At 44.1% G+C, this 27,021-nt stretch overlaps 1 protein-coding gene across 2 annotated transcripts in view; it reads left to right on the top strand.

Moving 5' to 3' along the window:
* Window positions 1-26,576, top strand: part of LOC129813847 (uncharacterized) — a 57,606-nt gene extending 31,030 nt beyond the window's left edge. The window contains exons 2-3 of one of the 2 annotated variants that reach the window (XM_055866415.1): window positions 24,777-25,487; window positions 25,871-26,576. In XM_055866415.1, the coding sequence (XP_055722390.1) occupies window positions 24,777-25,487; window positions 25,871-25,887 (728 nt within the window). In that variant the 3' untranslated portion in view covers window positions 25,888-26,576. Of the gene's footprint in view, window positions 1-24,773; window positions 25,488-25,870 lie in introns of both variants that reach the window. The other variant, XM_055866414.1, reaches the window with a different exon arrangement.
* The last annotated feature ends 445 nt before the right edge of the window (window positions 26,577-27,021 follow it).

Below are 27,021 nucleotides of genomic sequence, written 5' to 3'. Positions count from 1 at the left end.
AATAGCCCTTACAAAGCCTGGACATATGTTGGGTCATTGTCCTATTGAAAAACAAATGATAGTCCCACTAAGCGCAAACTAGATGGGATGGTGTATTGCTGCAGAATGCTGTGGTAGACATGCAGGTTAAGTGTGCCTTGAATTCTACATAAATCACTGACAGTGTCACCAGAATAGCACCCCCACACCTCCTCATCCATACTTCACAGTGGGAACCACACATGCGGAACTAATCCGTTCACCTACTCTGCATCTCAGGAAGACACGGCGATTGGAACCAAAAATCTCAAATTTGGAGAAAGAACAGATTTTCACCGGTCTAATGTCCATTGCTCGTGTTTCTTGGCCCAAGCAAGTATCTTCTTCTTATTATTGGTGTCCTTTAGTAGTGGTTAATTTGCAGCAATGGCCTGATTCACACAGTCTCTTCTGAACAGTTGATGTTGAGATGTGTCTTTTACTTGAATTCTGTGAAGCATTTTTTTGGGCTGCAATTTCTGTGGCTGGTAACTCTAATGAACGTATCCTCTGCAGCAGAGGTAACTCTGGGTCTTCCTTTCCTGTGGCGGTTCTCATGAGAGCCAGTGTCATCATAACGCTTGATGGTTTTTGCGACTGCACTTAAAGAAATGTTCCGTATTGACTGACCTTTGTCTTAAACTGTTGTTTCTCTTTGCTTATTTGAGCTGTTCTTGCCATAATATGGACTTGGTATTTTACCAAATAGGGAAATCTTCTGTATACCAACCCTACCATGTCACAACACAACTGATTGGCTCAAACGCATTAAGAAGGAAAGACATTTCACAAATGAACTTTTAATAAGGCACACCTGTTAATTGAATTGCATTCCAGGTGACTACCTCATATGAAGCTGGTTGAGATAATGCCAAGAGCGTGCAAAGCTGTCATCAAGGCAAAGGGTGGCTACTTTGAAGAATCTCAAATATAAAAAATATGTTGATTTGTTTAACACTTTTGGTTACTACATTATTCCATATGTGTTATTTCATAGTTTTGATGTCTTCACTATTATTCTACAATGTAGAAAATAGTAAAAATAAATACTGGTACAGTAGATGACGAGTACCTTAGTCAGAAAATCCCAGTAGTGGTCAGTGCACGTCGCCTGACCCGTATGGTAAATGCAAGGAAGGAGAAAAACGTATTGATATTTTTGTGTGAGGAGACTCTACCTGAATATGTGAAGCTTGGATTGGTGAGGTATGTGGTAAGAGCATTTGTGTCCAGACCATTACAGTGTAGGAATTGTAAAGGATATGGTCACGTGTCAAACGTTTGCAGACGGGAGAAGTATATCACTGAAGAATCTGTCAATGGAAAATGTGGCAACTGTGGTGGGGATCATACCCTGGACTTCCTTGAGTGCCCTGTTAGACTGAAGGACTTCCTTGAGTGCCCTGTTAGACTGAAGGACTTCCTTGAGTGCCCTGTTAGACTGAAGGACTTCCTTGAGTGCCCTGTTAGACTGAAGGAGGTCAAGGATCAGGGCTGTGCAGCACATCTCCTATGTGGAGGCGGTGAAGAGAGTTGAAGGGGCAAGAGACAACAGTGTTGAAGATATGGTAGTGGATGCATTGCAACCAGTTGCTGGTGTTTAAAGTCAATTGAGTGATCTGGATACACTCATTGTGAAGTGGATTTTGTGGCATTTATAGCCACAGTGATTAATTGTACAGCACACGTGTCGAAGAACCTGGACATCATTACATCTGCGGCAGATAGGTTTTTGGTGCTCCAAGACTTCACTGCAGAAGCACTGCAAGGACTCTTGTCGCTAGGAAATGTCCCTTGCTCTCAGGAGTCTTTTGAGCCTGTGTAGGGACCTGATTAGAATTATTTATTTTTTAATAGAAAATCAGGTTGATTTTGTTTAGTTAATAATTTTTTTAAATAATTTGTATGATATTTGTTTTATTTTTACCCACATTATTTCCTTTTATTATCCTCATTAGTTTTATGTGTCAACACAAACTAATCTTTAAGGACTGCATCTTTCTCAAGAGTGAGATCCTTGTGCTCATTAATGTAGGTAGCAACCCTTTCATGAAGGTAATTGGCTGGAAGTATGAGTGTCTTTAAATCCTCAAGGTCCTTGACCTCTTGACAACCACACCAAACACTGTTGATTAATGGCGCCGGAGGGGATGGCTGCCGTTTTACGGGCTCCTAACCAATTGTGCTTATTTTGTACATATTTTTGATGCTACCGTCTCTTATGACCGAAAATAGGTTTTGGATATCAGAACAGGGATTGCTCACCTTGAACTGGAAGAAGATTTTTCCTTTAATGATTCTGACGTAAAGGATAATGTTGCTCCCAGACAAGGCCCAAATCCCCGTCATTCGCATGAAGAAAATAAGAAAATACAGGGGACGCAGATCAGGGTGCCTTGTGAGAATTTGTTGGCGATTGGGTAACCCGCCTCTACCATCCGTTCTATTGCCCAACGTGCAATCACTGGAGAATAAACTGGATGAGCTCCGTTCAAGACTATCCTACCAACAGGACATTAAAAACGGTAATATCTTATGTTTCACTGAGTCGTGGCTGAACAACGACATGGATAATATACAGTTAGCTGGGTTTTCCGTGCATCAGCAGGACAGAACAGCCATGTCCAGTAAGACGAGGGGTGGGGGGGGATGTCTACAGTGGCAAGGAAAAGTATGCGAACCCTTTGGAATTACCTGGATTTCTGCATAAATTGGTCTTAAAATTTGATCTGATCTTCATCTAAGTCAAAACAATAGACAAACACAGTTAAAGTAATAACACACAAATAATTATATGTATTCATGTCTTTATTGAACACACCGTGTAAACATTCACAGTGTAGGGTGGGAAAAGTATGTGAACCCTTGGATTTAATAACTGGTTGACAGTTAACCCTCCTTTGGCAGCAATAAGCTCAACCAAACGTTTTCTGTAGTTGCGGATCAGACCTGCACAACGGTCAGGAGGAATTTTGGACCATTCATCTTTACAAAACTGTTTCAGTTCAGCAATATTATTCTTAGGATGTCTTGTGTGAACCGCTCTCGAGGTCATGCCACAGCATTTTAAATCGGGTTGAGGTCAGGACTCTGACTGGGCCACTCCAGAAGGCATATTTTCTTCTTTTGTGGCCATTCTGTTGATTTACTTCTGTTTTGGGTCGTTGTCCTGTTGCATCACCCAACTTCTGTTGAGCTTCAATTGGCGGACAGATAGGCCTACATTCTCCTGCAAAATGTCACGATAAACTTGGGAATTCATTTTTCCGTCGATGATAGTAAGCTGTCCAGGCCCTGAGGCAGCCCCAAACCATGATGCTCCCTCCACCATACTTTACAGTTGGGATGAGGTTTTAAATTTGGTGTGCTGTGCCTTTTTCTCCACACATAGTGTTGTGTGTTCCTTCCAAAAACTCAAATTTTGTGTAATCTGTCCACAAAATATTTTGCCAGAAGCGCTGTGGAACATCCAATTGCTCTTTTGCGAACTTCAATTTTTGGACAGCAGTGGCTTTTTCCGTGGTGACGGCCACTCCTAGGGAGAGTAGCAACAGTGCTGAACTTTCTCCATTTATAGACCATTTGTCTTTCTGTGGACTGATAAACATCAAGGCTTTTAGAGCTACTTTTGTAACCATTTCCAGCTTTATGCAAGTCAACAATTCTTAATCTTAGGTCTTCTGAGATCTCTTTTGTTCGAGGTATGGTTCACATCAGGCAATGCTTCTTGTGAATAGCAAACTCAAATTTTGTGAGTGTTTTTAATAGGGCAGGGCAGCTCTAACCAACATCTCCAATCTCAATCTCATTGATTGGACTCCAGGTTAGCTGACTCCTGACTCAGTCATTAGCCTAGGGGTTCACATACTTTTTCTAACCTAAACTGTGAATGTTTAAATTCTGTATTCAATATAGACAAGACAAATACAATAGTTTGTGTGTTGTTAGTTTAAGCACATTGTGTTTGTCAATTGTTGTGACTAAGATGAAGTTCAGATCCAATTTTATGACTAATTTATGCAGAAATCCAGGTAATTCCAAAGGGTTCACATACCATTTTGTCAATAACTGTATTTGTCAATAACAGCTGGTGCGCAATGTCCAATATTAAGGAAGTCTCGAGGTATTGCTCGCCTGAGGTAAAGTACCTCAAGCTGTAGTGCACACTATCTACTATGAGAGTTTATCTATATTTTTCGTAGCCGTCTATTTACCACCACAAACCGACGACGGCACTAAGACTGCACTCAAGAACCTGTATAAGGCCATAAGCAAGCAAGAAAATGTTAATCCAGAAGCGGCGCTCCTAGTGGCCAGGGACTTTAATGCAGGCAAACTTAAATCCGTTTTGCCTAATTTATTTCAGCATTGTCACGTTCCTGACCTGTTTTCTGTTGTTTTTGTATGTGTATGATGGTCAGGGCGTGAGTTTTGGGTGGGCAGTCTATGTTTTCTGTTTCTATGTTGGTTTTGGGTTGCCTGGTATGGCTCTTAATTAGAGGCAGGTGTTTTGCGTTTTCCTCTAATTGAGAGTCATATTTAGGTAGGGTGTTCTCACTGTTTGTTTGTGGGTGATTGTCTCCTGTGTCGTCGATGTCTGTACCATACGGGACTGTTTGGCTGTTCGTTCATTTGATGTAGTCTGTTTCCTGTCCGTGAGTTCTACGTGTAGTTATGTAAGTTCATGTTCAGGTTTCGTCTACGTCGTTTTCTTATTTTGTAATTTTCCAAGTGTTTTTTGTTTTCGTTTTGCCGTCGTATTCAAATAAAGAGATGGCTTATTTTCCTACTGCTGCGTATTGGTCCACTGATCCTTCTCTCCTCTCCTCATCTGAGGAAGAGGAGGACAACAGCCCTTACAGAATCACCCACCAAACTAGGACCAAGCGGCAAGGGAAAGCTCAACAGAGCAACCAGGACTCCTGGACTTGGGAGGAGATCCTGGACGGTAAAGGACCCTGGGCTTAGCCAGGGGAATATCGCCGTCCCAGGGCGGAGTTGGAAGCAGCGAAGGCAGAGAGGCGCTGGTATGAGGAGGCAGCGCGGCGACGCGGTTGGGAGCCCGTGAGTCAGACCCAAAAATTTCTTGGGGGGGGGGGCACACGAGGGGTGTGGCAAAGCCGGGTAGGATACCTGAGCCAACTCCCCGTGCTTACCGTGGAGTGAGAGGGCGTCGTACTGGTAAGACACCGTGTTATGCGGTAAAGCGCACGGTGTCCCCAGTACGCGTGCTTAGCCCAGTGCGGGCTATTCCACCTTGCCGCACTGGGAGGGCTAAGTTGGGCATCGAGCTGGATGTCATGAAGCCGGCCCAACGCATCTGGCCACCAGTGCGTCTCCTCGGGCCGGCATACATGGCACCAGCCTTACGAATGGTGTCCCCGGTTTGCCAGTATAGCCCAGTGCGGGCTATTCCACCTCGCCGCACTGGCAGGGCTACGGGCACCATTCAACCTGGTAAGGTTGGGCAGGCTCGGTGCTCAAGAGCACGTGTCCTCCTTCACGGTCCGGTATACCCGGTGCCACCTCCATGTACCAGTCCTCCGGTGGCAGCCCCCCGTACCAGGCTGTCTCTCCGGGTTCTCTCTCCAGCTGTTTCCTCCTCTCCAGCGCAGCCAGTGCCTATACCACGCACCAGGCTGTCTCTCCGTCTCCTCCCTACAGAGCCGTCCTGCCATGACCAGCCGGAGCCGTCCTGCCATGACCAGCCGGAGCCGTCCTGCCATGACCAGCCGGAGCCGTCCTGCCATGACCAGCCGGAGCCGTCCTGCCATGACCAGCCGGAGCCGTCCTGCCAGGACCAGCCGGAGCCGTCCAGCCAGGACCTGCCAGAGCCGTCCAGCCAGGACCTGCCAGAGCCGTCCAGCCAGGACCTGCCAGAGCCGTCCAGCCAGGACCTGCCAGAGCCGTCCAGCCAGGACCTGCCAGAGCCGTCCAGCCAGGACCTGCCAGAGCCGTCCAGCCAGGACCTGCCAGAGCCGTCCAGCCAGGACCTGCCAGAGCCGTCCAGCCAGGACCTGCCAGAGTCCCTCAGCCAGGACCTGCCAGAGTCCCTCAGCCAGGACCTGCCAGAGTCCCTCAGCCAGGACCTGCCAGAGTCCCTCAGCCAGGACCTGCCAGAGTCCCTCAGCCAGGACCTGCCAGAGTCCCTCAGCCAGGATCTGCCAGAGTCTCTCAGCCGGGACCTGCCGCCCCTTATCCCGGTGCTGCCCCTTGTCCCGGTGCTGCCCCTTATCCCGGTGCTGCCCCTTATCCCGGTGCTGGCCCTTATCCTGGTGCTGCCCCTTATCCTGGTGCTGCCCCTTATCCCGGTGCTGCCCCTTGTCCCGGTGCTGCCCCTTGTCCCGGTGCTGCCCCTTGTCCCGGTGCTGCCCCTTATCCCGGTGCTGCCCCTTATCCCGGTGCTGGCCGTTCATTTAGGGGGTTTTAGTTGGAGGGTGGTCATTGGGAGGGGAATACAGAAGCGGGGAGTGACTATGGTGGTGTGGGGACAGCGTCCGGAGCCTGAGCCACCACCGGGGTCAACTGCCCACCCAGACCCTCCCCTGGACTTTGTGCTGGTGCGCCCGGCGTTCGCACCTTGAGGGGGGGGTTCTGTCACGTTCCTGACCTGTTTTCTGTTGTTTTTGTATGTGTATGATGGTCAGGGCGTGAGTTTTGGGTGGGCAGTCTATGTTTTCTGTTTCTATGTTGGTTTTGGGTTGCCTGGTATGGCTCTTAATTAGAGGCAGGTGTTTTGCGGTTTCCTCTAATTGAGAGTCATATTTAGGTAGGGTGTTCTCACTGTTTGTTTGTGGGTGATTGTCTCCTGTGTCGTCGATGTCTGTACCATACGGGACTGTTTGGCTGTTCGTTCGTTTGATGTAGTCTGTTTCCTGTCCGTGAGTTCTACGTGTAGTTATGTAAGTTCATGTTCAGGTTTCGTCTACGTCGTTTTCTTATTTTGTAATTTTCCAAGTGTTTTTTGTTTTCGTTTTGCCGTCGTATTCAAATAAAGAGATGGCTTATTTTCCTACTGCTGCGTATTGGTCCACTGATCCTTCTCTCCTCTCCTCATCTGAGGAAGAGGAGGACAACAGCCCTTACAAGCATGCCACGTGCAACTAGAGGGAGAAAAACTCGATCACTTTTACTCCACACAGAGACGCGTAAAGCTCTTCCTCGCCATTTGGCAAATCCATTTGGCAAATCTGACCATAATTCTATCCTCCTAATTCCTGCTTACAAGCAAAAACTAAAGCAGGAAGTATCAGTGACTGACTCAATACGGAAGTGGTCAGATGACGCGGATGCTATGCTACAGGACTGTTTTGCTAGCACAGACTGGAATATGTTCCGGGATTCATCCAATTGCATTGAGGAGTATACCATCTCAGTCACCAGCATCATCAATAAGTGCATCGATGACGTCGTCCCCATAGTGACCGTACGTACATATCCCAAACAGAAGCCATGTATACAGGCAACATCCGCACCGAACTAAAGGCTAGAGCTGCCGCTTTCAAGGAGCGGGACACTAATCCGGACGATATTAAGAAATCCCGCAATGCCCTCAGACGAACCATCAAACAGGCAAAGCTTCAATACAGGACTAAGATTGAATCCTGAGCGCACCAAGGCAAGGCAGCAGCTACTCTTCCTGGGGTCCGGCAAAATTAAGGCAGTTATACAATTTTAAAAGCATTACAATACATTACAATACATTAATTACATAATTCACAACACACTATGGGTGTGCTTTCAGGCCCATACTCTACACAATCACATATCTACAACGCAAAATCCATGTGTACGTGTGTGTATCTCTGGTGGCATGTCTTGTGGGGTATGCATGGGTGTCCGAGCTGTGTGCTAATATTTTAAACAGACAGGTTGGTACCTTCAGCTTGTCAACACCTCTTACAAAAACAAGTAATGAGGAAGTCAATCTCCACTTTTAGCCATGAGAGATTGACATGCATGTCATTAATGTTAGCTCTCCGTCTACTATTAAGAGCTAGCCGTGCTGCCCTGTTCTGAGCCAACTTAAATTTTCCCAAGTCCCTCTTTGTGGCACCTGACCACACGAGTGAACAGTCGTCCAGGTGCGACAAAACCAGGGCCTGTAGGACCTGCCTTGTTGATAGTGTTGTTAAGGCAGAGCAGCACTTTATTATGGACGGACTTCTCCCCATCTTAGCTACTGTTGTATCAATATGTTTTGACCATGACAGTTTACAATCCAGGGTAACTCCAAGCAGTTTAGTCACCTGAACATGCTCAATTTCCACATTATAGATTACGAGATGTAGTTGAGGTTTAGGGTTTAGTGATTGATTTGTCCCAAATACAATGCTTTCAGTTTTGGAAATATTTATGACTAACTTATTCCTTGCTACCCATTCCGAAACTAACTGCAGCTCTTTTTTAAGTGTTGCAGTCTTTTCAAATCCCTGTAGTATCTGACGTGTATGGTGTTGAGTCATCCGCATACATAGACACAGTGGCCTTACTCAAAGCCTGTGGCATGTCGTTAGTAAAGATTGCTTTTTCAATAGGCCTAAATAGCTACCTTGAAGAATTCATGGTTCTACATGGATTATGTTTGAGAGGTTTCCGTTAAGAACACCCTCTGTGTTCTGTTCGACAAGTAACTGTTTATCGACATTATAGCAGGGTGTGTAAAGCCATAACACATCAGTTTTTCCTGCAGCAGACTATGATCGATAATGTCTAAAGCTGCACTGAAGTCTAACAAGACAGCCCCCACAATCATTTTATCATCAATTTCTCTCAGACAATCATCAGTCATTTGTGTACGTGCCGTGTTTGTTGAGTGTCCATCCCTATATGCGTGCTGAAAGTCTGTTGTCAATTTGTTTACTGTGAAATAGCATTGTATCTGGTCAAACACAATTTTTTTTTCAGAAGTTCACCAAGGGTTGGTAACAGGCTGATTGGTCGGCTATTTGAGCCAGTAAGGGAGGCTTTACTATTCTTGGGTAGCGGAATGACTTCAGCTTCCCTCTAGGCCTGAGGGCACACAATTGCTAGTAGGCTTAAATTGAAGATGTGGCAAATAAGAGCGGGAAAATCGTCCGCTATTGTCCTCAGTCATTTTCCATCCAGATTGTCAGACCCCGGTGGCTTGTCATTTTTGATAGGCAACAATACTTTTTTCACCTCTTCCACACTGACTTTACGTAATTCAAAAGTACAATTGTTGTCTTTCATAATTTGGTCCGATATACTTGGATGTGTAGTGCCAGCGTTTGTTGCTGGCATGACATCCCGCCGTTATCTTGCCAAGAAAAAGGTCATTAAAGTAGTTGGCAAGATCAGTGGGTTTTGTGATAAATGAGCCATCTGATTCAAGGAATGATGGAGCCGAGTTGGCTTTTTTCCCAAAAATGTCATTTAAGGTGCTCTAAAGCTTTTTACTGTAATTGAGTGCGTAACTGGCTGCAGGGAAGTCAGGCGCAGGAGAGCAGAAATGGGTAGCAAACGGAGCCCTTTATTGAGGCGAACAAAACACGGCACTCAGAAAACGAAACAAACACGGGTTACAATAACCCAGCGCAAACCAGCCTGGAGTACACAAACATTTACACATAACAATTCCACACACAGACATGGGGGGAAACAGAGGGTTATATGCAAGACGAGTAATGAGGGAATGCAAACCAGGTGTGCGTGAAAACAAGACAAAACAAATGGAAAATGAAAGGTGGATCGGTGATGGCTAGAAGACCGGTGACGTCGACCGCTGAACGCCGCCCGAACAAGGAGAGGGACCGACCTCGGCGGAAGTCGTGACATTAACTATCATTCTTTATATCTTTTATCTTTGTTTCAATAGTATAGTTTATTTTTATTTAGCTTAGTCCCATGATTTCTTAATTTGCCAGTTAGTTGGGCTGCCAGACTTTTTTGCCATACCTTTTGCCTCATCCCTCTCAACCACACAGTTTTTCAATTCCTCATCAATCCAAGGGGATTCAACAGTTTTTACAGTCATTTTCTTAATGGGTGTGTGCTTATTAGTAATTTCATAAATTTGTCAAGTGCAGCGTCTGGTTGCTCCTCATTACACAACACAGACCAGCAAATATTCTTTACATCATCAACATATAAATCACTACAAAACTTATTGTATGACCTCTTATACACTATATTAGGCCCAGCCTTTGGAACTTTGGTTTTCCTAGATATGGCTATTATATTGTGATCACGCTCTCCCTAGCCGATGTGAGCAAGACCTTTTAAACAGGTCAAAATTCACAAGGTAGCGGGGTCAAAAGGATAACCAGGACGTGTACTAAGAGCATGCGCGGACCAACTGGCAAGTGCATTCACTGACATTTTCAACCTCTCCCTGACAGAGTCTGTAATACCTACATGTTTCAAGCAGACCACCATAGCCCAAGAAAGCGAAGGTAACCCTCCTAAATGACTACCGCCCGGTAGCACTCACGTCTGTAGCCATGAAGTGCTTTGAAAGGCTGGTCATGGCTCACATCAACACTATCAGCCCGGAAACCCTAGACCCACTCCAATTCACATACCGCCCCAACAGATCCAAAGGCAACACAATCTCAAAAGCACTCCACACTTTCCCACCAAAGGAACACCTACAGTATGTGAGAATGCTGTTAATTGACTACAGCTCAGCGTTCAACTCCATAGAGCCCTAAAAGCTCATCACTAAGCTAAGGACACTGGGACTAAACACCCCCCTCTGCAACTGGATCCTGGACTTCCTGACTGGCCACCCCCAGGTGGTAAGTGTAGGCAACAACACATCTGCCATGCTGATCCTTAACATGGTGGCCCCTCAGGAGTGCGTGCTTAGTCCCCTTCTGTACTCCCTGTTCACCTACGACTGCGTGGCCAAGCACAACTCCAACAACATCATTAAGTTTACTGACGACACAACGGTGGTAGTCCTGATCACTGACAACGATGCAACAGCCAGAGGTCAGAGACCTGGCAGTGTGGTGCCAGGACAACAACCTCTCCAACAACGTGAGCAAGACAAAGGAGACGTGGACTACAGGAAAAAGAGGACCGACAGGAAAAAGAGGACCCCATTCACATCAATGGACATGTAGTGGATTGGGTTGAGAGTTTCAAGTTCCTTGGTGTCCACATCACCAGCAAACTATCATGGTCCAAACACCAAAAAAGTTGTAAAGAGGGCACGACAACACCTTTTCCCCCTCAGGAGACTGAAAAGATTTGGTATGTGTCCCCAGATCCTCTAAAAGATCTACAGCTGCACCATTGAGAGCATCCTGGCCGGTTGCATCACCGCCTGGTATGGCAACTGCTCGGCATCCAACCATAAGGCGGGTAGTACGTATGGCCCAGTACATCACTGGGGTCAAGCTTCCTGCCATCCAGGACCTATATACTAGGTGGTATCAGAGGAAGGCCCAAACAATTGTCAAAGACTCCAGTCACCCAAGTCATAGACTGTTTTCTCTGCTACTGCACGGCAAGCGGTACTGGAGCGCCAAGTCTAGGTCCAAAAGGCTCTACCCCCAAGCCATAAGACTATTGAACAATTAATCAAATGGCCACCCGGACTATTTGCATTGACATCCCTCCCCTTTTGTTTTTACACTGCTGCTATTCGCTGTTTATTATCGTTTTACCCCTACTTACATGTACAAATTACCTCGACTAACCTGTACATTGACTCGGTACCGGTACCTCCTGTTTATTGTTATTTTATTGTGTTCCTTTTTTTCCTTTTAGTTTATTTAGTAATTTTTTTTCTTAACTGCATTGTTGGTTAAAAACTTCTTATGGCTGCAATCCCGTTAACGGGATGATATGACAACAGCCAGTGAAAAAGTGCAGGGCGCCAAATTCAAACAACAGAAATCTCATAATTAAAATTCTTCAAACATACATGTATCTTATACCATTTTAAAGGTAATCTTGTTGTTAATCCCACCAAAGTGTCCAATTTCAAATACGCTTTACCACGAAAGCACCACAAACGATTATGTTAGGTCACCGCAAAATCAGAAAAACACAGCTATTTTTCCAGCCAAAGACAGGAGTCACAAAAAGCAGAAATAGAGATAAAATTAATCACTAACTTTTGATCTTCATCAGATGACACTCATCGGACTTCATGTTACACAATACATATGTTTTGTTCGATAAAGTTAATATTTATATCCAAAAACCTCAGTTTACATTGGCGCCATGTTCAGAAATGCCTCCAAAATATCCGGAGAAATTGCAGAGCCACGTCAAATAACAAAAATACTCATCATAAACTTTGATGAAAGATACATGTTTTACATAGAATTAAAGATACACTTGTTCTTAATGCAACCGCTGTGTCAGATTTCAAAAAGCTTTATGGTAAAAGCACAATATTCAATAATCTGAGAACAGCGTTCAGCCACAAAAGGAAGCCATACAGTTACCCGCCAAATTGTGCAGTCAACAAAACTCATAAAAAGCATTATAAATCTTCACTTACCTTTGCTGATCTTCGTTGGAATGCACTCCCAGGACTCCCACAAGAAATGTTAGTTTTGTTTGGTAATGTCCATCATTTATGTTCAAATAGCTATTTTGGTTTGCGCGTTTGGTAAACAAATCCAAAGTCAGGAAGCGCGTTCACTAAAAGCAGACGAAATGTCAAAAAGTTCCATAACAGTCAGTAGAAACATGTAAAACGATGTATTGAATCAATCTATAGAATGTTTTTAACAAATCTTCAGTAACGTTCCAACCGGAGAATTACATTGACTTCAGATGTGCAATGGAACAAAGCTCCCTCTCATGTGAACGCGCATGGTCAGGTCATGATAGACCTGACTAATTCCTGTCTCCTTCGGCCCACTTCACAGTAGAGGCATCAAACAAGGTTCTACAGACTGTTGACATCTAGTGGAAGCCATAGGAAGTGCAAACTCATCCATATCCCACTGTGTATTCAATAGGGGCTTGGTTGAAAATCAACCAACCTCAGAATTCCCACTTCCTGCCATATTTTTTATTTATTTATTTCACCTTTATTTAACCAGGTAGGCAAGTTGAGAACACGTTCTCATTTACAATTGTGACCTGGCCAAGATAAAGCAAAGCAGTTTGACACATACAACAACACAGAGTTACACATGGAGTAAAACAAACATACAGTCAATAATACAGTAGAAAAATAAGTCTATATAAAATGTGAGCAAGTGAGGTGAGATAAGGGAGGTAAATGCAAAACAAGGCCATGGTGGAGAAGTAAATACAATATAGCAAGTAAAACACTGGAATGGTTGATTTGCAGTGGAAGAATGTGCAAAGTAGAGATAGAAATAATGGTGTGCAAAGGAGCAAAATAAATAAATACAGTAGGGAAAGAGGTAGTTGTTTGGGATAAATTATAGATGGGCTATGTACAGGTGCAGTAATCTATGAGCTGCTCTGACAGCTGGTGCTTAAAGCTAGTGAGGGAGATAAGTGTTTCCAGTTTCAGAGATTTTTGTAGTTCGTTCCAGTCATTGGCAGCAGAGAACTGGAAGAAGAGGCTGCCAAAGGAAGAATTGGTTTTGGGGGTGACCAGAGAGATATACCTGCTGGAGCGCGTGCTACAGGTGGGTGCTGCTATGGTGACCAGCGAGCTGAGATAAGGGGGTACTTTACCTAGCAGGGTCTTGTAGATGACCTGGAGCCAGTGGGTTTGGCGACGAGTATGAAGCGAGGGCCAGCCAACGAGAGTGTACAGGTCGCAGTGGTGGGTAGTATATGGAGCTTTGGTGACAAAACGGATGGCACTGTGATAGACTGCATCCAATTTATTGAGTAGGGTATTGGAGGCTATTTTGTAAATGACATCACCGAAGTCGAGGATTGGTAGGATGGTCAGTTTTACAAGGGTATGTTTGGCAGCATGAGTGAAGGATGCTTTGTTGCGGAATAGGAAGCCAATTCTAGATTTAACTTTGGATTGGAGATGTTTGATGTGAGTCTGGAAGGAGAGTTTACAGTCTAACCAGACACCTAGGTATTTGTAGTTGTCCACATATTCTAAGTCAGAGCCGTCCAGAGTAGTGATGTTGGACAGGCGGGCAGGTGCAGGCAGCGATCGGTTGAAGAGCATGCATTTAGTTTTACTTGTATTTAAGAGCAATTGGAGGCCACGGAAGGAGAGTTGTATGGCATTGAAGCTCGCCTGGAGGGTTGTTAACACAGTGTCCAAAGAAGGGCCAGAAGAATACAGAATGGTGTCGTCTGCGTAGAGATGGATCAGAGACTCACCAGCAGCAAGAGCGACATCATTGATGTATACAGAGAAGAGAGTCGGTCCAAGAATTGAACCCCGTGGCACCCCCATAGAATCTGCCAGAGGCCCGGACAACAGACCCTTTGATTTGACACACTGAACTCTATCAGAGAAGTAGTTGGTGAACCAGGCGAGGCAATCATTTGAGAAACCAAGGCTGTCAAGTCTGCCGATGAGGATGTGGTGATTGACAGAGTCGAAAGCCTTGGCCAGGTCAATGAATACGGCTGCACAGTATTGTTTCTTATCGATGGCGGTTAAGATATCATTTAGGACCTTGAGCGTGGCTGAGGTGCACCCATGACCAGCTCTGAAACCAGATTGCATAGCGGAGAAGGTATGGTGGGATTCGAAATGGTCGGTAATCTGTTTTAGACTTGGCTTTCGAAGACCTTAGAAAGGCAGGGTAGGATAGATATAGGTCTGTAGCAGTTTGGGTCAAGAGTGTCCCCCCCTTTGAAGAGGGGGATGACCACAGCTGCTTTCCAATATTTGGGAATCTCAGACGACACGAAAGAGAGGTTGAACAGGCTACTAATAGGGGTGGCAACAATTTCAGCAGATCATTTTAGAAAGAAAGGGTTTATCTAGCCTGGGTGATTTTTTTAGGGGGCCAGATTTTGCAGCTCTTTCAGAACATCAGCTGACTGGATTTGGGAGAAGGAGAAATGGGGAAGGCTTGGGCGAGTTGCTGTGGGGGGTGCAGTGCTGTTGACCTGGGTAGGGGTAGCCAGGTGGAAAACATGGCCAGCCGTAGAAAAATGCTTATTGAAATTCTCAATTATAGTGGATTTGTCGGTGGTGACAGTGTTTCCTATCTTCAGTGCAGTGGACAGCTGGGAGGAGATGTTCTTATTCTCCATGGACTTTAGTGTCCCAGAACTTTTTTGGGTTTGTGTTGCAGGAAGCAAATTTCTGCTTGAAAAAGCTAGCCTTGGCTTTTCTAACTGCCTGTGTATATTGGTTTCTAGCTTCCCTGAAAAGTTGCATATCACAGGGGCTGTTCGATGCTAATGCAGAACGCCATAGGATGTTTTTGTGTTGGTTAAGGGCAGTCAGGTCTGGAGAGAACCAACGGCTATATCTGTTCCTGGTTCTAAATTTCTTGAATGGCGCATGCTTATTTAAGATGGTGAGGAAGGCATTTAAAAAAAAAAAAAACAGGCATCCTCTACTGACGGGATGAGATCAATATCCTTCCAGGATACCCCGGCCAGGTCGATTAGAAAGGCCTGCTCGCTGAAGTGTTTCAGGGAGCGTTTGACAGTGATGAGTTGAGGTCGTTTGACCGCTGACCCATTACAGATGCAGGCAATGAGGCAGTGATCGCTGAGATCTTGGTTGAAAACAGCAGAGGTGTATTTAAAGGGCAAGTTGGTTAGGATGATATCTATGAGGGTGCCCGTGTTTACGGCTTTGGGGGGATACCTGGTAGGTTCATTTATAATTTGTGTGAGATTGAGGGCATCAAGCTTAGATTGTAGGATGGCTGGGATGTTAAGCATGTTCTAGTTTAGGTCGCCTAGCAGCACGAGCTCTGAAGATAGATGGGGAGCAATCGGTTCACATTTGGTGTCCAGAGCACAGCTGGGGGCAGAGGGTGGTCTATAGCAGGCGGCAACGGTGAGAGACTTGTTTTTAGAGAGGTGGATTTTTAAAAGTAGAAGTTCAAATTGTTTGGTAACAGACCTGGATAGTAGGACAGAACTCTGCAGGCTATCTTTGCAGTAGATTGCAACACCGCCCCCTTTGGCCGTTCTATCTTGTCTGAAAATGTTGTAGTTATGGATGAAAATGTCAGAATTTTTGGTGGGCTTCCTAAGCCAGGATTCAGACACGGCTAAAACATCCGGGTTGGCAGAGTGTGCTAAAGCAGTGAATAAAACAAACTTAGGGAGGAGGCTTCTAATGTTAATTAATATGCATGAAACCAAGGCTATTACGGTTACAGAAGTCATCAAAGAGAGCGCCTGGGGAATAGGAGTGGAGATAGGCCCTGCGGGGCCTGGATTCACCTCTACATCACCAGAGGAACAGAGGAGGAATAGGATAAGGGTACGGCTAAAAGCTATGAGAATTGGTCGTCTAGAACGTCTAGAACAGAGAGTAAAAGGACGTTTCTGGGGGCGATAAAATAGCTTCAAGGAATAATGTACAGACAAAGGTATGGTAGGATGTGAATACAGTGGAGGTAAACCTAGGTATTGAGTGATGAGAGAGATATTGTCTCTAGAAACATCATTGAAACCAGGTGATGTCATCACATATGTGGGTGGTGGAACTGAAAGGTTGGATAAGGTATAGTGAGCAGGGCTAGAGGCTCTACGGTGAAATAAGCCAATAAACACTAACCAGAACAGCAATGGACAAGGCATATTGACATTAAGGAGAGGCATGTTTAGTCGAGTGATCGTAAGGGTCCAGTGAGTAGAGGTTGGTTGGGGTCACGGCGATTCAGACAGCTAGCCGGGCTATCGGTAGCAAGCTAGCATAGAATAGAGGTCTGTTTTTAGCCACCTCGTGCGTTTCCGTCGGTAGATTAGTGGGGTTCCGTGTGGTAGGGGGGATCAATCCAATTGGCAAAATAGATATAGTTATAGTGACCCAAGAAAGAATTGTCCGATAGACTTATTCAGATAGCAGCCGATAAGACAGCTAACGATTAGCGGGCCCCAGATGAGTGTTCAGGTAACGTCGCGACGGAGGTGCCAGTTGGATAACTCCCTCGGGCAGATAACGTCGGTAGTCAGTCGTGAAGGTATGAGTTCTGTTATACTCACAGACATCATTCAAACAACAGTTTTATAAACTTCAGAGTGTTTTCTATCCAATACCAATAATAATATGCATATATTAGCAACTGGGACTGAGGAGCAGGCAGTTTATTATGGGCACTGTTAGGGTTGCGAAAGTTCAACTGAGATAGGAACAACACCACACCTGAACTTGGTTAAAATAATTGTTTAATTCAAAAGTTAATAAATGGCAAATACATTTTTCGTATATACGGGTTCACTGCACCACCCCGCAGGGTGGAACAAGGAACTGATTTGTTTCTGACAAAGATAGTATATTATACTCGTGACAGAGATAGTTCCCGCTTCCGAGCCGGCCTGTCAGAGTAGAGACGGGGCGTGGTTTAGACTCACCCAGCCTATCGTTGATGTTGGCACATAAGCTAGTCCCAGCTTCTTTGCGCTTTCTGGTGTCCTTTCGCTGTTGCTGTGTAGATTACGCTCCTTCACCCCAGAGACTGGGGTCAGACAGTTTTATATCACTGTCTGAGATATCTGCACCTGTATACATTGTCCACTGTTCTCGCTCAAGGCTAACTACAGCTTCCCAGCTTCTTATCTGAGCTAACTGTTACTTCCAGCACACACACACACACACATTTCAGACTGATACATTTGTGGCATACACACACATATTTCACACAGTACAGCGCTCTCTTTAACACACAAACATTTCAGGCTGATATTCATGGTTAGGCCCTGAGCACTGGTAAAAGTGAGAACAATGGAAAATGCAGGTTCACAAGAGTCAGTAATTCAAACTTTAATGCATAAGAAGCCCTACTAGCTTATAGTTAGTTAAGCATGTCAAAAAAACTTATAAAAAACCCACAGCACCTCTGGGCACCTTTCATCCAAGCTACTCAATACTGCCCCTACAGCCATAAGAAGTTTTAAGGGCTTGCTTTCAACGCATGTGACAAATAAAATGGAAACCATTTACTGTTTAAGAACCGAACGGCAGCAAATAGAGCAAACTGAACGGAAGCAAATAGAGCAAACTGAACGGAAGCAAATAGAGCAAACTGAACGGAAGCAAATAGAGCAAACTGAACGGAAGCAAATAGAGCAAACTGAACTGAAGCAAATAGAGCAAACTGAACTGAAGCAAATAGAGCAAACAGAACGAAACGTTTAGGGAGGGACTTACATACCTGAATATGTCCAATAGAAACTCTCGTTTGCTTTTTCTGTTTGGAGCAGCTGTTTTGATTTGCAAAACGTTTGGTAACAGAATTGACATAATGATTACACCCCATGTCTTGTTTTGAGATGTTTTGACTGATTTCATGTCAACACTAATATGGCTCAAATTCGCTAGCTAGCTAATCAACAACTGTAATGCTGTATTTGAGAGACAACAAGTGGTCATTGTGAAAATGTATTTATGTTTTCAATAGACATTTGGAGACTAAATATAGTTGATATGTTGTCTACAATCTAAGCTAACCCCATCTGTTTTACCCCATAGTTGCACACACATCGGTTTTGTTGCTAAACAACTGACGCTCAATTTACCTGCTCTTGGTAATACTTACTTCGTTCGATTCGTAAAAAAGGTGTATCTTATAAAATGTCTGTGTCCAGTTGCAGGTTGTTCTAAAAAAAACAGAGAAATTTCAAAAATATATTAAATACAAGTTTTGTACCGAATGAGAAATGCCTCTTGCATGTGTGTAGATCTTTGTTGTGGACGCACTGTTTAATGCGCCACAGATAGAACAAGAAGCTAGTTATAAAACTCTTTGGATGCGCTGTAATTCAATTCTAAACGGGTCATGTGTAGATGGGTTACAGCTTTTGACACCAAAAGTTTATTCTTTATTTGCATTTTACCTAACCCTTTTCCTAATCTTGACATAATTCTCCTAACCTGCTTCATTAATTATCCTAACCTGCTGCGTAATTTCTCCTAACCCTGCTATGAAAAGTACAATTTAGACTAAAGCTGTATCTCTTCTAGGCAAAACCTACTCACCCAGGTCCCATAGAAACGACTAGTTCCTTCAAAGACGTTGGGAAATGTTAGATGTGTGGCAGTAAAATGACGAGGAACTTCCTTGTGCAGTACAGAACATCATTTTGTACAAAGCATAGTTTATACAAACCTGGGTGCGTCTTAATATGTTAGTAAAGTGGCTTCATCTCCTTGTCTCCTTCCCTTCACCTGCACAGATCTGAAAACACAAGAAAGGTGAAAAAGCAATATGGTGGATACTGGGATTTTGGTTTCAATTGTTCAGTTATTTCAAATCCGTGTAGATTATTAAAGCAGAAATGGAAAGGAAGTCAGAATTGAGATCCAACCCTGGATAAATAATCTCTGAATATTGTCAATAGAGGGTGCAAGTTATAACATATAATAGGTTACAATAAGAGAGTTGAGTCTCCCAACTCTTCTAATACATTTTTTTTAAATGACAAAAGAATGTGATTGAACTAGGCCTGCCGATGTTTCCAAGGTCGGACTTTGCTATGTTTCAGGGGTTTCAATGTTTAAAAAGGAATTAAACATTATATGGTTTATACATTTAATAATTTCTAAATATACATGAAATAAATATTTGTAATAATGGCATATTAATAATCAATCACCAGGTTATGTCTGTGTGAAAATGTCCCTTTTGTGGGGTGTAGGGGCCCTTCAACAGTATATTGCAACGGACCCCCAAATTACTAAATCCACCCCTGTATGTTTCCTACCAAATCTATCCAGTTCTGGTTCTAATAACTGTCCAATTGAGATTTTTATTTATTTTTTATTTCACTTTTATTTAACCAGGTAGGCTAGTTGAGAACAAGTTCTCATTTACAACTGCGACCTGGCCAAGATAAAGCATAGCAGTGTGAACAGACAACAACACAGAGTTACACATGGAGTAAACAAGCAATGACACAGTAGGAAAAAAAATATGAGTCTATATACATTGTGTGCAAAAGGCATGAGGAGGTAGGCAATAAATAGGCCATAGGAGCGAATAATTACAATTTAGCAGATTAACACTGGAGTGATAAATCATCAGATGATCATGTGCAAGTAGAGATAATGGTGTGCAAAAGAGCAGAAAAGTAAATAAATAAAAACAGTAAGGGGATGAGGTAGGTAAATTGGGTGGGCTGTTTACAGATGGACTATGTACAGCTGCAGCGATCGGTTAGCTGCTCAGATAGCAGATGTTTAAAGTTGGTGAGGGAAATAAGTCTCCAACTTCAGCGAGTTTTGCAATTCGTTCCAGTCACAGGCAGCAGAGAACTGGAAGGAAAGGCGGCCAAATGAGGTGTTGGCTTTTGGGATGATCAGTGAGATATACCTGCTGGAGCGCGTGCTACGGGTGGGTGTTGTTATCGTGACCAGTGAACTGAGATAAGGCGGAGCTTTACCTAGCATAGACTTATAGATGACCTGGAGCCAGTGGGTCTGGCGACGAATATGTAGCGAGGGCCAGCTGACTAGAGCATACAGGTCGCAGTGGTGGGTGGTATAAGGTGTTTTAGTAACAAAACGGATGGCACTATGAAAAACTGCATCTAGTTTGCTGAGTAGAGTATTGGAAGCTATTTTGTAGATGACATCGCCGAAGTCGAGGATCGGTAGGATAGTCAGTTTTACTAGGGTAAGTTTGGCGGCGTGAGCGAAGGAGGCTTTGTTGCGAAATAGAAAGCCGATTCTTGATTTGATTTTGGATTGGAGATGTTTAATATGAGTCTGGAAGGAGAGTTTATGGGATCATGGGACTTTCTTCAAAATCTGGTCAGGTGAGATGCCATCTTTCCAAATCAATTGTATGGTCAATAGATTATAGTATAGTATATTACTCTTGGTTAATAAACATAGATGTCAGTCTTAGTCAATTTATTGCAGATTTAGAGAGAGGGGGGGGGCATGAGATGAGAGGGATATGAAGAGAAAAAGAGGGGGAGAGAGAGTATAACATTTACTGTCCAGTCATCAAATCAGTGATAATTAGGTAGGGGAGAAGGAAGGGTGTGCTTGAAATTATTCTAATGGTGTATTCTAGAAGCACAAATGAAACTGAAGTCCACACAAGGCTAAACAGTACATTGAAATTGGTAGAAAAACATCTGACTGGGAAGTGTGATCAATGTCAGGAGGAGATGGACGCTACAGTGGAACACGTTCTATTTCAGTGCCAGCAATATGGGAGGGTGTAACGCTCGTCGTCGGGCGAAAGAGAGGAGGACCAAAATGCAGCGTGATGATTATCCATTTTAATGAACGCGAATAATCTAACAAAACACGTACGAAACGAAACAGTCCTGAACGGTGAAAAATACAAAAACACAGGAACAATCACTCACAATCCACAATGACAAAACAGGCTACCTAAATATGGCTCCCAATCAGAGACAACGAAAAACACCTGCCTCTGATTGAGAACCATATCAGGCCAAACACATAGAAACAGACAAACTAGACATACAACATAGAATGCCCACTCCTATCACACCCTAACCAAACAAAACATAGAAACATACAACACAAACTATGGCCAGGGCGTCACAGAGGGAAAGGAATAGATTGTTATTACACTGAACAAAAATAGAAACGCAACATGCAACAATTTCAAAGATTTTACTGAGTTACAGTTCATACAAGGAAATCTGCTAATTAAAATAAATAAATTAGGCCTTAATCTATGGATTTCACATGACTGGGGATACAGATATGCATCTGTTGGTCACAGATACCTTAAAAAAAAGGTAGGGGCATGGATCATGAAACAAGTCAGTATCTGGTGTGACCACCATTTGACTCATGCAGTGCAACACATCCCCTTTGCATAGAGTTGATCAGGCTGTTGATTATGGCCTGTGGAATGTTGTCCCACTCCTCTTCAATGGCTGTTGCTGGATATTGGCGGGAACTGGAACACACTGTCGCACACGTAGATCCAGAGCATCCCTAACATGCTCAATGGGTGACATGTCTGGTGATTATAATGGCCATGGAAAAAATGGGAAATGTTCAGCTTCCAGGAATTGTGTACAGATCCTTGCGACATGGGGCTGTGCATTATCATGCTGAAACATGAGGTGATGGCGAATGAATGGCATGACAATGGGCCTCAGGATCTTGTCGCGGTATCTCTGTGCATTAAAATTGACATTGATAAAATGCAATTGTGTTCGTTGTCCGTAACTTATGCCTGCACAATACCATAACCCCACCGCTACCATGGGGCACGCTGTTCACAACGTTAACATCAGCAAACTTGCCCACATGACGTCATCTGCCCGGTACAGTTGAAACATCCATGAAGAGCACACATCTCTAGCGTACCAGTGGCCATCGAAGGAGAGCATTTGCCCACTGAAATCATTTACGATGCCGAACTGCAGTCAGGTCAAGACCCTGGTGAGGTCTACGAGCACGCAGATGAGCTTCCCTGAGACGGTTTCTGACAGTTTGTGAAGAATTTCTTTGGTTGTGCAAACCTACCGTTTCATCAGCTGTCCAGGTGGCTGGTCTCAGAATATCCCACAGATTAAGAAGCTAGATGTGAAGGTTCTGGGCTAGCGTGGTTAGAAATGGTCTGCGGTTGGTCATGCCGTTTGTGCATATGGAACATTTCTGGGATCTTTTATTTCAGCTCATGAAACATGGGACCAACACTTTACATGTTGTGTTTATATTTTTATTCAGTAGAGATTTTATAGGTTTTGATGACTGTGGCACGTTTAGGAGCATGGAGAGGCCAGAGATAGATAGACTAGTAAATTGGGCTAATGAACAGAAGGTGGGTATTGGAGAAAGGCCATTAGTATTTGTTCTGCAAGCAGTACAGCGAATGAAGATGTGGCATGAGCGTGGTGAACTGATAGACGTGGTTATGGACAGCGAGGAAGAAGAAGAAGAGCTGAGTGCAGAGGAAGATGTGTGTTGAGGAAAAATGGCGCCAAGTACAAACCATATTCTGCTGTCTCTGATGTGATACTGGCCGTTTGGTGCGACTTAGACCCGGTGGCGAGCGTGGTGAAACTGAGAAGACACTGTCCTTTCGAGTTTTGAAGCAGAGTCTTTACCTGATATATTCCTGTTAGGAAATGTCAGTTATCCAGTGAGAGCTTTGGTGCTGAACCCACTAAGGCGTTTCAGATGCCAAGCTGAGGGTCATGTTACAGCAGTGTGTAGGAGGGAGATTCCGAGATGTGAGAAGTGTGCAGGGGTGCATGAGACAAATGTGTAGTATCGGTTGGAAAAACGGTCAATTGTGGAGGTGACCATGTTGCTGGGGATCAGAAGTGCCCAGTGCGAGAGAGACAGGTTTAGGTTGTCAGAGTAGAACAGAAGGTGTCGTATGCTGAGACACTGAAGAGAGTAGAGGGTGATTGGTCAAGGCCTAAGCCAATAGAAAGTGATTGACTGTGTGCTTCAGTAACGTTGGCTTCTTAGCATTCATTGCCATGGTTATCAACTATACTGCAGAAATGGAACGTAAAATGACAGAAAATAGATGTTGTGGTGGCAGCTGCAACGATGTACTTGGGTGCACAAGGTTTTACGGCAGAAGAGTTGCAAGGTGTGTTGAACTAAAGAGTGCCGTCCTCTCATGCCGTTGGCCTGGTGTAGGATCAGTTAGGGTCAAAGTAGTAGAATAAGGTGGGGCCTTTTTTTTTTTACCCCCTTTTTCGCCCCAATTTCGTGGTATCCAATTGTTAGTAGTTACTGTCTTGTCTCATCGCTACAACTCCAGTATGGGCTCGGGAGAGACGAAGGTCGAGAGCCATGTGTCCTCCAAAACACAACCCAACCAAGCCGCACTGCTTCTTAACACAGCGCCCATCCAACCCGGAAGCCAGCCGCACAATGTGTCTGAGGAAACACCGTACACCTAGCGACCTGGTCAGCGTGCACTACCCCCGGCCCGCCACAGGAGTCGCTAGTGCGCGATGTGACAAGGATATCTCTACCGGCCAAACCCTCCCTAACCCGGACAACGCTAGGCCAATTGTGCGTCGCCCAATGGACCTCCCGGTCGCGGCCGGCTGCGACAGAGCCTGGGCTCGAACCCAGAGTCTCTGGTGGCACGGCTAGCACTGCGATGCAGTGCCTTACGCCTCGAACACACCGACTGCATCATTGCATCACTGCTGCATAACATTTAGAGCAGCTAGGCAACTATACTGATGCAGGTATCTTTTGCAGATGGTCGCATGCGGTTGGACACATGGAGGAGAGAATCATTTTTGCAGGATTCTCAAAACCGTGTCTTTTTGACACAACTGCTGACAGCTACAGGGACATAAACACAAAACATGCTGCTTGAAGACAAATGTCCACGATAGTAGGATTGCCAGGTCAGTTTAGTAGTGAGCTTGTGCTAGATGTGGCTAGTTAACGTTAGCTAGCGAGCTAACCTAGCTTGCTAACCTAGCCAATGAGGTGTGTGTGTGTGTGAAAGAAATAGTCATACAAATTATGCTAGTTACTACCCCTGATAACTTTCCCAAATAATCCTGTTTGAAAGAGTGTGAGTGTGTATGCTAGATAAATAGTAATAGAAATGGTAGATATTACTGTACCCCTGATAATTTGGTCAGATAACTGTGTGTGTGTGTGTGTGTGTACAGTAGGTGACATGTTCATGATAGCTATCTAATAACTATAGTTATGCTAGGTAATGGTTTGGCTTATCATGTTCATGTCTATGTTGAAGAAGACTGTAGGAGGAAGTGGAGAGGACTCAGGGACAGGTATCAGAGAGGGAGAAGGGCAGAGAAAGAGAAGAAGAGGTCTGGGTCAGCAGCTTCAGGCCAGCAGCCATGGCGCTTCTGCCACATTCATTCTTTTCTGGATCCATTTATTGTGCCTATGGCAACGAGTGGCAATTTTACAGCCAGACCCTCTGCTACGTCATCCACAAGTGTTGTCGCCACCGGTGCATCAAGACCCTCAACGTCATCTACAAGTGCGACCATCGCATCCACCCGTGCAGCGAGACCCTCTACAACATCTACACCATCCGCAAGTAAGACCACCACCGGTGCAGCCATGGAAGATGATGAAATGGAGGAAGCACCTCTCAATCTAGGACCGTCTGAGATTATTATGAACCTCACAGAAGTGACCACTGAGGACCTCGTTGAACAGAATGTGGCCGTGGAGACAAACGAGGAGAGAAACAGAGAGGAACAACGTCACACCAGGCGTCATCGGAGGTACCAGCCCCCAGATCCACTCAACTCATTTCAACAGAGGCTCCTCCAAGCCGTCGAGAGGGATGCAGCCCAACCTGATGCTCACAGGAAGGAGGATGAAGAGACCCTCTTTGCCATGAGCCTGGTGCCAACACTGAAGAAGCTGCCTCAGCAAAGAAAAGCAGCAGTCAAGGATAAAATGTATCAGCTGCTTTTCGAAGCCGAGTTCAATGGTACGTTTTTATTTCTCCTCATCACAGGTAGTGTCATAAGTGTTGCGACAGTGAAGTAAAGTAGGTCATTTTTAAAGTAAAGTAGGTCATGTAGGCTAATTGGTATTTCAGATCAAAGTATTAATGAGGCAAATGTATAGCTGTTTCTAGGTTAGAAAATATCCCAAAACGACAGTTTGCTGTCTAAATATTTGCCTGCCATATTCATCTTTTGATCTGAAATACAAATTCCATGAGTAAACAGCAAGTAATACCAACTTTACCACAATGTTCCAATGCCTCTAACTACACTATACAAGCAGTATTTAGTTAACATAAATCTCACCTTTTATGGTGTTCTATTATGTTAAGCTTGTATGCGTTGTTTTTCTCTTTCCTTCCAGAGATGGAGTCCATTTAGCCAACCAGCTCACAGGAAGGACAGGAAGAGGAGAGGAAGGACAGGAAGAGGAGAGGAAGGACAGGAAGAGGAGTTGTCTGGTTGCTGTTTTGACCTCCCTCATTGTACCTTTCTTTTCACACGTCAGTTCCGTTTAAATTCAGTCAATTCATGAAGTCATTTATTTATAAAGTCTTAGGATAGCATTCATTATTAGTGTTACATAGATTTCTGAATTGAAAGTCATAGATCGGAGAATTCACAGATGCTCTTGTTGATCTCTTATGAGACTAAAGATCAATATTTCTTTAATTTAAAACCACTTGAAAACCAGAGTGTTGAAACTGTTTGTGAAGTTATGTTCCATCGACTGGTCCATGACGTCCAGGGGCCATTTGTTTGATTAGCTGTGTTATGGCTACACATTATTTTATTTTTTTCAGAGACAGAGACACACACACACCTCTCCTCTCTGTACCTCAGATCTCCAGTTCCCTGCCCTCTCTCTTTATGGCCATGTCTGAAGTTCCCCTACTACGTCTAGGATTTATGAGTAGTCCCTGTATCGGTCTGCAGTTGTGCCAAAAATACATGCTCTTGTTGTTCTCTTACAGATTACAGGCTACGCATTCATTTATTATAATTTTTTTACACACACACATTCTTTCCTGTACTTGAATACTTAATAAATTATAATGTTTTCATAGTCAGTTGTTTATTAATATCTCATTTAGACTTAATCTGCTTATTTCTTCCCTACACCTTTGCAGATCTAAGACAAGATGAAAGTAAAAACACATTCTCTTCCTAATTAGTTTTTTTTCCACCTGTATTTTGTCAGGCCAGTGAACATGGTGGTAAACTGTACTATTTGTATGGACCCTAGGTTACCCTTTCCCTTTGTTATCATACTAACTGTATGTCGTATAACCTTAATTAGTGCTCCTGCTCACCTGATGTACCATGCCAGGTGTGTATAATACTGACGTAAGCGGAGTTAGGGAAGGGGTAAGGTGTGGTCTTTACTCCCAAATGTCACTTAAATATAGCTTCCAAATGAAGAGAGACAATGATACATAAAGTAATCTGGGGAAAAAATGCAATTTTATGGACAACGGTGGATGGTTCTTAAAATAACCTTTGTGTTATGGGGCT

Source organism: Salvelinus fontinalis, chromosome 17, assembly GCF_029448725.1.
Source record: "Salvelinus fontinalis isolate EN_2023a chromosome 17, ASM2944872v1, whole genome shotgun sequence".
Taxonomy (NCBI): Eukaryota; Metazoa; Chordata; class Actinopteri; order Salmoniformes; family Salmonidae; genus Salvelinus; species Salvelinus fontinalis.
The sequence above is the reverse complement of the archived record's forward strand: the minus strand, read 5'-3'. Positions and strand labels throughout refer to the sequence as shown.